Genomic DNA, 13,677 nt, shown 5'->3' with positions numbered 1-13,677 from the left:
AATTTACCCAGTTTCTGGCAAGTTTTCCAATTTTCTCACGGACCAGTCATCTTTTAGACTATTTTTTCGGCCAAACCACGACAAATTAGCCATCAAGAAATGTACCATTCTCTTCGTCTCGTCGAGAAGTATAATTTTCATGTTTGAATCACTCGATTTTGTTCAGTATTGAAGAAGTTATGAACGTATAAAGTTTACCTAGTTTCGGGTGAGTTTTCCCGTTTTCCGCGGACTAGTCACCTTTCATGCTATTTTCCGGCTATCTCTGGCAACTATTGGGCTTCTAAATAGGTATAATTTTGTTCAACATTTTTCTATCTTCATTTTGATATATTATAGGTCGAATTTGGTTAAGAAACGATTGAGTTACAAAACTTTGAAAATTGCCCAAATTTCTATCCAAAAATCTTAGTATTCGGTATGAGCTCCGGGACCACTTAACAGAGATTTTAATGGAATGACCAAAATAATGGATGATGAATAATCTCAGGGACCAAAGTGATGTATTATGCAAATCTTAGGTATCGTTTTGGTTAGAAAACCTTTTTAAATTTTTATCCAATAGCAGAAGACCCCAATTGCCTATGCACTCTCCCCCACGCGCTCACACCCTCTGTCTTTCGCGCGTGGAACGCCGGTTAAAGTTTTACTTGTGTTTCTCTGTCTAAACAAGATATACGACATTGGTCGACATCGTATTTTAGTTCCCAGGTGAAAAAACGAGGCTGATAAACCTAACAAATACGTGAACTCCATACGAGAATCCAAAACAAACAACATAAAGTAGGAATCAAACTGTAAAAACAGCTTCCGATCCCGTGTCCCGCTCCCACTCCAATCCCGCCACGTCATGTGCCCGACCAACAGAAGCTGTAGATTCATCCGACGTGGACGCATCATGCACCGTTCATGCAGTCGCGCCCCACATTCGTGTGAAGATTTGGAGGGAAATCTGGGAAAATTAGTGTAAACGCATAAATGCAAAATCTGCAGAAAAAAGGGGAAAAAATAAAAGGAGAAAAAATGGAAATATAAAATAAATACAGGGAAGAAGGGCTGTGATTTTGTAATTTACAAAGTGGCAATTGCATATATTTACAATCCAAACCCAGCCCCTTCTCTCTCTCTCTCTCTCTCTCTCCCCCTTTCTCTCTCTCCGTCTGAACCTTCCCCTCCCTCTCTGATTCGAAGAATTGCGACGGCGATCGGACGTCTTCAATCGGCGGAGTTCCATACTCTCCGGCGAGGTAAGATTTTTGTGAAATCTTCCTTTGCCCTTTCAATTGGACGGTGTCGTTTTTGGGATTTGTGAGATTAAAGTATAAGCATTTAGGATATTTTGGTACAGATCTGGTGGGTTTTGATTAGGGGATTTTTGCTGTGAGAGAATTAGGGTTTCTGTGTCGGATTTTGCTTGGTTTGGGATGAATTGAAGGGCGGGGTTTTGAAAAATTAGGGTTTTTTGGTTTCGGGCGGTTGATGTAGATGGACGAAGGTGTGAGATCTGTTGGCCCTTCTGGGGTTTTGGTGAAGAAAAATTCTTCTGGTTGTTTAATTGTGAGGAAGAAACCCGAGGGGTTGAGTGGTGCTGTTGGTTCTTCGAGTGCTCGGAAGGTTTTTGAACCCAAGGACAAGAAGAGGTCGAGGTTGGTCTTGAGCGATTCGGGGTCTAGTGATGAGATACCTCCTCGTAGAAAGGTGGAACCTGAAACTATACGGGTTTCCAATGGTTTAAGAGCTGTAGATAAGGGCATTGCTGAAGATAGTGAATTTAGTCAAAAGCGGGAGAGATTTGATCCGGTTAGGCGTAGCGAGGATGGCATGATTGGTAAAGGTTATTTGGATGAGAGTGGTGGAAAGAGAAGTAAGTTGGAGGTGTACGAATTCGATGAGTATGATGCAGAGATTTCGAGAAGGAAACGGTTTAATGATGGGGTGGGTGAGTTTGGGGGGAGAAGGTTTTCAGGAGCGATTCCTGTGCCACTAAGTGGCATTAAGAGGGAATTTGAAAGTGGTTCAAGAAGACATGTAGTTGACAAGAGGAAGAATTTGTACTTTGACAGGACGACTAGCTTGAACCGAGATCATACTGACAGGGGTAGGTTTGAGATGAATAGGGATGGAGCTCAGCTACCCTTATTGAGAGACAAGTTCACAGGTCAATCAGAGGAATCCATTAGGCTGCAGGGTAAAAATGGTGTTTTGAAGGTCATGGTGAAGAAGAAAAAGAATGCAGGTGGGCCACTGGAGAACTATAATTTTCGCAAATCTGAAGAAAATAGAAAGGCTCTGAGTGACAATATTGCGAAAAGTGCTATTATCCCTCCATTTTACTCTGAACCAAAGCTTATTGAGAAACCAGTTTCAGTGGTTAGGACAGTGAAAAACCATCCGAATGTGCGAAAATCATTGCCTTCTTTGAACAGTAAGGGCTCGGACTGGGATTCAGAGGATAGTGATACATCATTGAAACTAGGACCAAAGAGTGTGGAAGCCTCTAAACCTGTGAAGAGGGTGGTTTGCAAAGATGAAGGTGCTCCTTCATGTGAAAAGACTCCTCCATCCAGAATCAAAGAAGGTAAAGTTAAACGTGGTAGTGGCACGGAAAAGCAAAAACTACGTGAACGAATACGAGAGATGCTTCTGAGTGCAGGCTGGACAATAGATTATAGGCCTAGAAGGAACAGAGACTATCTAGATGCTGTGTACATTAACCCAGCAGGTACAGCTTACTGGTCCATCATTAAGGCTTATGATGCGCTTCAAAAGCAATTGAATGAGGAGGAAAATGAGGCTAAACCTAGTGGGGTTCAACCTATAACTGATGATGTACTCAGCCAATTAACAAGGAAAACTCGAAAGAAGATTGAGAAAGAAATGAAAAGGAAGCAAAGGGCTGATGCTGAGGGTGAAAATGTGAGAGGAGTCCGTATGAAAAGATCTGCAAGTATCAAGCGTGATCCAGAGAGCATGGATAGTGTTAGTTATGAGGAGAAACTAAGCACCTACTTAAAGCAGGGTGGTAAGTCGTTCAAGGGGAAAATGAGTGAAAATGGTTTGGCCAATGTTAACTCAAATCATCCACACGAAAGTATTGAAAAACCGTCTTCAGGATCAAGTTCGCATATGCCACATGAAAGGAAAAGTAGAAAGCTTGGAAGGTGCACTTTGTTGGTTCGTGGTTCTAATTATGGGGTCAACTCGGAAAGTGATGGCTTTGTTCCATATACTGGGAAACGAACGTTGCTTTCCTGGCTGATTGACTCAGGAACTGTTCAATTGAGCCAAAAGGTGCAGTATATGAATCGCCGAAGGACTAAAGTGATGCTGGAGGGGTGGATTACAAGAGATGGAATTCACTGCGGTTGCTGTAGTAAAATCCTCACAACTTCAAAATTTGAGATTCATGCAGGAAGCAAGTTGCGCCAGCCATTTCAAAATATATGTTTGGACTCTGGCGTTTCCCTTCTGCAGTGTCAATTAGATGCATGGAATAGACAAAAGGTTACTGAACGCATTGGCTTCCACTCCGTAGAAGTCGACGGTGACGATCCAGATGATGATACTTGTGGCATCTGTGGGGATGGCGGGGATTTGATCTGTTGCGATAGCTGTCCATCAACATTTCATCAGAGCTGCTTGAATATACGGGTATGTCGCGTTATTTTTCTGCAGAGTGCAGCATATGTTGGCGCTGTATATTTTCAACAGTCCATTTTCTACAATCATCTTCTTTTGTCATATATTTTGGGTCATTGGGTTAATTTTTCCCTTCTACCTATGAAGTCCGGTGAAGTGAGGTTTACTTTTGAAAGAAAAGGTTTAGAGATTGTAGTAACATCTTTTTCTTTTTATTTTTATTTTGATGAAGGCTGTAGTAACATCTTTAATTTTGTATATGCATTGTGGCATTTGTTGTGTCTTTTTGTGGCATGGGAAATCATTCTTCGTAAGTCTTGACACAGGTACCTTTCTTTATTTTTTTGGGGGGAAGACACGGGTAGCATAATACTTGAATTTTATGGATCAATGGAGAGAGAGGTTGAATGATCTGAGTTAGCTCCAAACACTCCAAACACTTCTGATGCTCTTTATCAGGATTGTAACTCATATATGTTTGGTGAGGGAGACTGCCTTTTTGCAGTCATGCTTAAACCACTTTGCTGTTATGGTTGAGCTTTTGTGTTTCAGTTGTAATTTTAGTTGTTCAAAGTACCATATCATCAATTCAAAGATATTGCATGTAAATTTTGGAAAGGAAAATCTTGTTTAGATGTGTTTTGGCTCTGAAAGTTGTGGATACAAATTTGATCCAGTTTACTCTAAAATGCAAGCTAAGACAGTGTTAGTATTTGTCAAATTTTTTTTCCTTTTAAGTTTTGTGAACTTGCAAAATAATTTCATTCTGACTGTACACTCATGATTAGGTATTAATACTTTTTTTTCTCATTGCAGATGCTTCCTCCAGGTGATTGGCACTGCCCAAATTGTACATGCAAATTTTGTGGGTTAGCAAATGAGAATGTTGTTGAAGAGGATGATACAACTGTTGATGCACTGCTCACTTGCTGCCTCTGTGGGAAAAAATGTACTCATCATTTGTTTCCTTGCTTTTGAAATTCTTGGCATCTGCACATATGGTTTTTTTATTTCTTTTCACTGCTTTCAGATGCACTGCTTGAAATATGATTTTCTGCTTTTGCAGGTCACATATCATGCTGTCAGGAGATGGATGGTAGTCCTGCTGATCCTCCTAGTTTAGACTCTTCATTCTGTGGGCAGAAATGCAGAGAGGTATCACTTCATTTGTGGTTTCAGAAATTTTATTTACTTGATATGTATGCACATGAGGTCTGACTGTAAGTATCGAAGTTCTTAGATATGAAATTATAAACTAATAATGTCCAGTTGGGGGTAATACCTAAATTTCTAATAATTTCCGGCCATATTTTGTTTCAGTTATCACACGCCTTCCCATATATGTAGGTCTGTCACATAATAGGTAGTTGACCACAATACATGTGGTTTGTCGCCTTGAAAAATATCAAGCATTATTACTCTTTGTTATTGTCATTGCCATTGGCCAAACCATTTCCCATTTATCCCTGGCCAGCATTAATTGCCCTAGAGAGATTCCTTTTCATCTCTATAGCAGCCACAGTTCTACTCTTGAGGATTGAATTGATGTAAAATATAACCTAAAAATATAACCTCTATGCAAACATCAAGTCACGAGACAAAATGTCGTCCACCAAGGATGACAAAATTGATATATCGGGATTTCAGGGGTTTGAGGGGTTGATCCCTAAAGTTCTGTCCAAATTCCAATGGAACATGTATAATCTTAGTTTGATTTCGGGCTCAAAGATGTGAGGAAGACGGATTTTTTGGTGGAAATGTCAATGATATTTCCATCAGCCGAAGCTGTAGAAGGATCAAAGGTAGCTTTTGGTTTGCCCCTAGAAACCCAACTACCACGTCCAGTGTGAACAGAAGTAGAGGAAGAATAAGTACTAAAGTAGAAAACAGAGAGGAAGAAAATGAATGTTTCTTGATGTCTGGTTACCGTGTGTTAGATTTGAAATGTTCTTGCTTTTCAATAACTGGGGATTTGATTACCGCGAAATTGATGCTTCATCGATCTTAAAGTTTATTCACAACTTTCATATTTTAAAGAAATTTCTCCTTGTTTTTGTTGCCGATGTTTCCATCAATGTCAATATTTCTGCAGATATGAATGATCAGTATTTCCATGGATATTGACATTTTCATCCTCGTCAGTCATGAAGGCATTTTTTAAATTAAGCAAAGTGTTAATTTTTTTTTTATCAATACCTAAATGTCAAGTTATGAAGTGTTATAAAACTGTAAATGTTGGTAAATCGTTTGTGAAATAATTGTGTTATTATTTTCCTGTTATGACCTTTTTCCTTAACAAAATCTCATATGTTTTAGATTGATGTACTAATGACATTTTTCTTCCCATGCAACCTCTTGTAACTTTTGTTCTCTTTTTAATTCACTGTTTAACTTTAATTTTGTTTTTCTTTAGCTCTTTGAGAATTTGAAGAAGTATCTTGGGGTCAAACATGAACTAGAAGCAGGATTTTCATGGACACTTGTTCATAGAACTGATGAAGATGAAGGGTTCCCGCAGAGGATCGAATGCAATTCTAAGCTTGCTGTTGCTTTGACTGTTATGGATGAATGCTTTTTGCCTATTGTTGACAGGAGGAGCGGCATCAATTTAATTCATAATGTTCTTTATAATTGTGGGTAAGTGCTGATCTCCATTGTTGTTGATTTAGTTGACAGTTGATAAAGTTTGCTTTTCAACTATGTAATTTTCGTAAATAAGACCTGGTTATCTTTCCTGGACCTTGACACACCGGGTTGAAGGTGGGGGTCTTTAGTTTTTGAAATACAAGATAAATGTCTGTGTATCTTGTGTTGTGTTACATTTACAAATAGTAAAGTGCTGGCTTTCCAAGATTAATTAAAAATTGCAAACTCGGTACAAGTACGCTGTTTAGATGATTTTTTTTGCGTATACGATAAGCTGTTGGATATTTGGCTAATGAATTGTTTTGGCCCATTTTCTTCTTAGATCAAACTTCAATCGGCTGAACTACAGTGGCTTCTACACTGCTATTTTAGAGAGAGGCGATGAAATAATTTCTGCTGCATCAATCAGGTATATTCTCATATTTGATAGCTTTTTATATCTTAGTTGTAAAATATTCATTTTTTCATTTTCTTGGGCTGCGTGTTTGCTTTTTTACTTCTATTGATTATTGGATTGGCCCAGTTCATCTTTTCTTTCAGTTTCTCCAAAGAGTCATGGGCCATGGGTTATATGACCCCAAATTGGCTATGGCAATCTATGGTTAGCTTTTCGGTTTATCATGAAAACAAATTCTTATAAAATATCTACTCTGCTTCTGGTTAGGTTTCATGGTACAAAGTTAGCAGAGATGCCATACATAGGAACTCGCCACATATATAGGCGACAAGGGATGTGCCGTCGGCTTTTTTGTGCCATTGAATCGGTAAGCTATGTGAGCCATGCTCTTTCTGTAATTTTACTTTCCCAAAAATAATATTCAAAATGATTCCGGCTCTCGGTTGTGGTCTTACCTGCTGTGTTTTGTAAATGGCTTTTGATTGGTTTTGTTCTCTCTATTTTGAAGGCTCTGTGCTCTCTCAAGGTTGAGAAATTGGTTATCCCTGCAATTGCTGAACTCATGCATACATGGACAGAAGTTTTTGGTTTTATTCCTGTTGAGGAATCATTCAAGCAAGAAATGAGGTCAATGAATATGCTAGTATTCCCTGGTATAGACATGCTACAGAAGTTGCTAGTGGATCAAGGCAATGAGGGGAACGTGACAGCAGACCCAGGTTTTCTTTTAAACTTGTATTTTGCTCTTCCTTAATCACAATATTAGCCTGCTCTCTGACATCAATTTTCCTTTTCCCTGTATTTTCCCTTGCAACAGGCTTAAAGCAATTAGAATGCAAAGGCAAAGATTTAATAAAGCATGGGAGTGGAAGCAAATCAGATAGTGGTTCACCTGCTAGTATTGATCCTCGTGGATCTGATGAAACCAGTTTGCCTCACATAAATGAAACATTTGATGAAGGTACTGCTATGGTTTCTGGTTCTCGATGTCTCGGTGTCTCCTTAAATGATACTCCTGTGATGAGTGGTTCTTTAGATGGTTCTGATGAACTTAAAAATTTAGATTCCACTGAGAGGAGTGTATCTTCTGACTCTCTTTTTGGGGCCGAATTACCTGGATCTACTTTGGACAAGGAATGCCCTATTGATACAACCCATGAGACAGCAACAGGAGATAAGCCAGTGCTGGATTCTCCTGTTGAAGATAAAACTCAGTCTACCTCTTGCGGCCCTGGTGAGGCTCCGGCAGAAGAAGATGAGCCGGCGCTGGATTCTCCTGTCGAAGATAAAATGCAATCTACCTCTCAGGGTCCTGGTGAGGCTCCGGCAATAGAAGATGAACCAGTGCTGGATGATTCCCATGAAGAGAATGTTGATGCTTCCTGTCTTCAGCCTATTCCTTCTTCTGGAGAAACTTTCGCCGAGAACCCTGCTGAGGAAGTTAATGGAAATCAAGATTCCAGTTTCTGTGGTACTAATGAGAGTTCCTTGCCCAATAATTGTGATTTGAATATTCAACTTGATTGTGAGGCAAAAAACAAATCGTATGTGGCTTCAGAAGTCGCATCTGATGCAAGGTGGTGTGAAAAGAGCATTCCTCAAGCATCTAGTGATGGTTCCAAGGCTGATTCGGGGAACGCTGAATCTGGTTCTGTTTGATATATCTAAGAAATCTTTGCTGAGTCCTGTATGCCTATCCACAAATATCTCTCAATGCGGGAATCTCTCATATGTTCACAATTTTGCAGGGCATTGGAGGTAAAGGCGATGCCCTGACTTGGATTGTGTGAATAAGCAGAATTGATTACAACTACAAGGAATTTGATAGCCCTTTGCCTTGTTTTAGTATGGTTTTAAGGTTCTAGTTCAACTTTTAAGTGGACTTCAAGATTATTTTTTATCCTTGGAAGTTTCAAGATGTGCGTTGTTGCATCTAGGATGGTATCATGTACAATTAAGTCAATTGAAGGTGCTGCTGTCAAACGCCACCTTAAATGTCCTGTAATATACTGATGCTGCTTCATTGTGTGTACCTCTGGATCTGCTTGAAGTGAGAGGTTTGGGCTTCCTCCGATGTCAGCTCATGATGTGGCGTAGGTGGTTTCAGAAGATTACTCAGCAGATTCTGTCATGTCAGTTTAACCTTTGTTCCTAGTACCGGTGCAGCATTGACAACACACCTCAGCCGCTGTTATGATTGCCAGTTGTTTGGAAGCACCGAGTTTCTGTATTGTCAGCTTCTTAGCTGAGATGAGCTTCTCTTTCAAAATTTGATTGAAGAGGAGAAAGGTGATCTGCTATCGAAAGGAGTTGTTCCCGTGCATTTCCATGAAATGTCTGATGAACTCATCGGATATGTAGAGTTATTGGACGAAAAAATTTCATTGCTCTTAGGATGATACGATCTTTTCTGTGAATATGGTTATTTCTATTTCTTTAAACTGTTCAAGTTTTGTTTATGTAGTTTCTCTTGTATTAGTCAAGGCGGTTTTAATGTTTGTTGTCAAACTGGGTCTACATTGTACCTCAAACTACCTGCTTTGTTAGGCATGTTGTGGAATATTATATGAGCTCTCTTTGTTACTTCTGTCATCTTTTGCAATTTAATTCGGAGTTGCGCTAGCAACGGCCGCCGTGCTCTCAAGGGCGGCTATCAGCTGTTGATGCACTGCAGGACCCCACTTGTGATCAGTTGCTTGATGTGTGGTTCGCTCATCCGGCTGTGTCGATATATATAATTAGAAAGTCTGCTGCAAACCAACAGGCAAGCAGCCGGCTCGTTGTCCATTATTTATACAGGGGAAGGGACGTGCGTGCATGAATGTCCCTCTGCCTTGAGTTGAGCTCATATAAAATGGTTACAAGCAAGCAATTGAATGAAACACTATTTCCCTATTCAGATTTGAGTAGAGTTAGGAATGCAGAGGGAAGCAAAGGACTTATACACCGGCGTAGTCCCTTACCTCTATCGGGTCCTTCACCGCCAGCTTAGGCGTTCGCGGAGATATCAAAGGGCCGAGGTTGAAGAAGAGGAGCGGTGCAGTTTAATTAACAGAAGGCCCAGAGATGTGAAACAAGTGTAAGTTTTGACTAGGCGAAGGTTCAGAGTTGTGGGAGTTGCAGTCATGATTTCGAGGTGGAAAAACATTATGCCCTGTGATATGGTTTGAACTTTGAACTTGAAGTGTAATACATACATCATATATGGATTGTATTATGATTATGTTCGATAAAATAAAAAAAATTAAAATAACAGTTATGAACATGTCTTCGTTATAAAATCAATCCAAACGAACTAGTTTTTTTACTGAATTCAAGTGTGTTTTAATGACCTAAAAAGTGCTTTTGGAGAATCCGAAAGCACTTTTAATGAGTATTAGCAAATATGTTTTTTTGTTAAGATTATAGACTCGTTTGGAAGTGATTTTAAAATGTCTGGAAACGTTTTTAGAGAAAATGACTTTAGATTCCAAAAGCACTTGAAGTGTTTTCTGGAAGAAGCAACAGTTATGTCAAATGTTTTTCCAAGATTCTTTGGCAACTAAGAATAAGTTCCAAAAGTACTTTCAGTCTTTCACCATAAATACTTTTAGCTAAGTACTTTCAAACAAGTTCTTAAAGTCTAAAATCACTATTGGCCATGGAGATAGAATCACATAAGCATGAACTTACCATTAAACCGCGTCTATTTTCTTTATCTTATATATATTAGCATTTGCTTACACTTTGTGTGTATGAACACATTTTTTTTAGAAAATGAGAAGGAGAGAGGGAAGGAGAGAGAGAGAACGTGAGTGGAAGGTTTTTTTTTTTTTTTTTTTTTCTTGTGATAGAAGATTAAGTAGTATTTTCACATTCTTTTGGTCGACAAGGAAATTTCATTAATTAATAGAAATATATATATATATATATATTTTCCTGCTTCAATACATTTATTTACACTTCAAAATGTCTCCCAACAAAAAAGAGTGATCTCGGTCTCACAAAATGGAGCTATCACTCTCGGCGCCACCCATTCCAACCCCTTCACCTCCGCTACTAAAACCGCTGGTGAGCTTCTCGGTTTCTCGTCCGAATCTCACACCCACTCCGCCGTCTCACCGCCCATTACTTTCTTCATTAAAATCAAACCAGCTCTTGAAGCTCAAAGCCACGGACTCTCAGAGAAGAGCTCCGCCGCGCGCCTCCCTGGCCGAAAACAACGGCTCCACTATGACCGATTCCCCTATCCCAATTAGCTCAGGTAAACCTTAACCCTAATACTAATCCCAATCGCTGAACTGGGTTTTAAAATTAAATGGAGTTCCTAATTGTTGGTGCAATTTTTGCAGGGGCTCGAATTGGGGAGGTCAAGAGGGTGACTAAGGAGACCAATGTTTCGGTCAAGATCAACCTGGACGGCACTGGAATCGCTGATTCCAGTACTGGGATTCCGTTTCTTGATCATATGTTGGATGTCAGTAACCTTTTTCTCTTAGCTCTTTGAAATTGTAGCTCAAAATTCAATCTTTGGTAGAAGGCATTGATATTGATAGTGTTATGGATTTTATTTTGTTAGTAGAAAAAGTATTTTCAGATATCCGAAACCCAGTATTAGTCTTAAGTAGACTATATTTCCTGTCTGTTTACAGAAGAAAGTTTGGTGCTTAATGTTTTTGTTTCTTGTGATTTTGTGTACGGTGCATTGCCCAATTGTTGCGTTTATTTGTTTATTTCAGCAACTCGCTTCGCATGGGTTGCTGGATGTGCATGTAAAGGCTACTGGTGACATTCACATTGATGATCATCACACAAATGAAGATGTTGCTCTTGCTATAGGAACGGTATGGTAGAAAGCAGGCATCTTGATGTTTCCCTTGGAATCTATTGTCTTCCAGCTTCACTTTTTGGATTCCTCTCTGTCTCAGAGTAGGCAGCTGATTAAGCTAATTTTTCTTGGTGTGCAGGCTTTGCTTCAAGCACTTGGCGATAGAAAAGGAATCTACAGGTTTGGTGACTTCTCTGCGCCACTTGATGAAGCACTCATACATGTCTCACTGGTATGTTCTGTGCCATCATTTCTTTAAGATTATTTAGTAATATTTGCCAATTGCAATGTGTTAAAATCTTAAGATGAACTTTTGGATTCATTTGAATGCTTGAGGACAAATTAATTTCAAAGTAACTTATGCATTACAAAATCATAAACTCATGGCTTCATAGCCCATAAATGATCCCTCTAGAGATTTTGGTTTATCCAGATAAGATTTATTATATGACGAAACTGAGTAAAGCTTATCCTAAGGGTTGTGTTTGATCATGATAATTTAATTTCAAATAAAAGAGGTGACTTTTGCACCAGTTAGCACTAGTATCGGAGTGCTATTTATTTAAGAGGGATAGTTGTCCAGTGGTCATATACTGTGTTATTTACTTAAGGTTCAGCTGTCCTTGTTTACTCCAAAAAGTAAGAAGTATTTGCTTAACTGGAGGTTGTATTCAGGATTTATCTGGACGACCACATCTGAGTTATGATCTCCAAATACCAACAGAGAGGGTCGGCACGTATGACACTCAGGTATTTTACTCGAAAACCTGGGCTTCAAATTCCTGCTGCATATGTTATCCATCTGTAAAGTATTGCTGGAGATATTGGTTTAATATATGTTACTGTAGGGAGCTACATGAGAACTTTTCTTTCTATTTACTTTTGGAAGATACTAGGTGTTCCAATTTACTAATTGTTGTTTGAACTGTCCTTTTCATAGCTGGTGGAACATTTTTTCCAGTCTTTGGTGAATACTTCTGGTATGACACTCCACATCCGGCAGGTAACATACAGAGCTTCCTAAAAATCTTGAATCATCAAAATATTGTGTGTTCACAGACTAGTAGTAAACTTCAATGACTGATTGCCATCTCTCGTTGTGCATGAATTTCAATTCATTTTTGTGTAGACTGCAGTATGAAACGGACATGTTATTTAATGTTAATTTATTGATTTTTTATAATTCTAATTCTATACATGTCAGTAACTACACCATTTATGATTTTATTGATTCATGAACTAGCAGGGTGTAATGGTTTTCAAATAGCTCCAGTTTCTTGTTTCTGACAGTTCTCTTCTTTTTTGGGCACAGCTTGCTGGAAGAAATTCTCACCATATCGTTGAGGCAACCTTCAAAGCATTTGCAAGGGCTCTCAGACAAGCAACAGAATCTGACCCACGTCGCCTGGGGACCGTGCCAAGGTTTTAAATGAACTTATCTCAATTGAAAATGAATCATAGTCTTTGAATGGATGGTTTAGTCCATGAATTTTTTTAACTGCCCTTTGGTTAATCAACCATTTTGGTCAATGTTGTGTTTACTCTTTTGGTATGTGAAACTCAATCTTCACTTTATGGAGTCAATTATGCGCAGTTCGAAAGGCGTCTTGTCGCGCGCTTGATGCTTCATATTTCTTCACTTCCTTGAAGCATACGATGAGGGGATGGATGCCGTTGTTGGTCTCTGTCTACATGGCAGATCATTGTTGTATATGTAACATTATAATCGCAATAAACTTTTCCGTGTTGTTGATTCAATGTCGGAACAAAACCAAGGCTTTTGATTTGTTAAAAGAGTTTATGGAATAACCATCCATTTGTTTTCTATGAAAATGTAAAGGGAAATGAGAAGCATAACAAATAAGGAAATGATGGATGATTTGTTTTCTATGGATATAGCTGATGTTAACAGATCAGTATTCCGACTGCAGCCTACAGGCAACCGTACTAGGCATGTCACAATTAGTTGTAGCTCATTTAAACGTATCTGGTTTTTCTTTAAGCCTAACAGTTTTATTAGTGGGGCAAGTTCATTTATGTAAGCACACTTTGTTGTATTGTTGAAAATAAATGTATTTCTTTTCTAATATTGCTTTAATTTCATTATGAGGAGAGAATAAACAAGATTACGTTTTCTTTTTTTCTTTTTTTGCTCAAATATATCGTATTAAAATTTTTAGTAAATTTT

The 13,677-nt window shown here is 38.8% G+C and overlaps 2 protein-coding genes across 2 annotated transcripts; both read left to right on the top strand.

Moving 5' to 3' along the window:
• The first annotated feature begins 772 nt into the window (after positions 1 to 772).
• LOC137736923 (uncharacterized) lies at positions 773 to 9,265 on the top strand. The gene is made up of 8 exons (XM_068476242.2): positions 773 to 3,651; positions 4,456 to 4,588; positions 4,706 to 4,794; positions 6,053 to 6,276; positions 6,608 to 6,694; positions 6,950 to 7,049; positions 7,191 to 7,401; positions 7,500 to 9,265. The coding sequence occupies exons 1-8, from the start codon at positions 1,486 to 1,488 to the stop codon at positions 8,339 to 8,341; spliced, it is 3,852 nt and encodes a 1,283-aa protein (XP_068332343.2). The 5' UTR covers positions 773 to 1,485; the 3' UTR covers positions 8,342 to 9,265.
• Positions 9,266 to 10,601: 1,336 nt separating this feature from the next.
• On the top strand, positions 10,602 to 13,383 carry LOC137737637 (uncharacterized). The gene is made up of 8 exons (XM_068477177.2): positions 10,602 to 10,925; positions 11,014 to 11,138; positions 11,401 to 11,505; positions 11,629 to 11,721; positions 12,165 to 12,239; positions 12,430 to 12,492; positions 12,802 to 12,911; positions 13,084 to 13,383. The coding sequence occupies exons 1-8, from the start codon at positions 10,670 to 10,672 to the stop codon at positions 13,109 to 13,111; spliced, it is 855 nt and encodes a 284-aa protein (XP_068333278.2). The 5' UTR covers positions 10,602 to 10,669; the 3' UTR covers positions 13,112 to 13,383.
• Positions 13,384 to 13,677: the final 294 nt, after the last annotated feature.

Source organism: Pyrus communis, chromosome 13 (genome assembly GCF_041283825.1).
Source record: "Pyrus communis isolate YQ-2024b chromosome 13, ASM4128382v1, whole genome shotgun sequence".
In the NCBI taxonomy this organism is placed as follows: domain Eukaryota; kingdom Viridiplantae; phylum Streptophyta; class Magnoliopsida; order Rosales; family Rosaceae; genus Pyrus; species Pyrus communis.
This window is presented reverse-complemented; position numbering and strand designations above follow the sequence as displayed.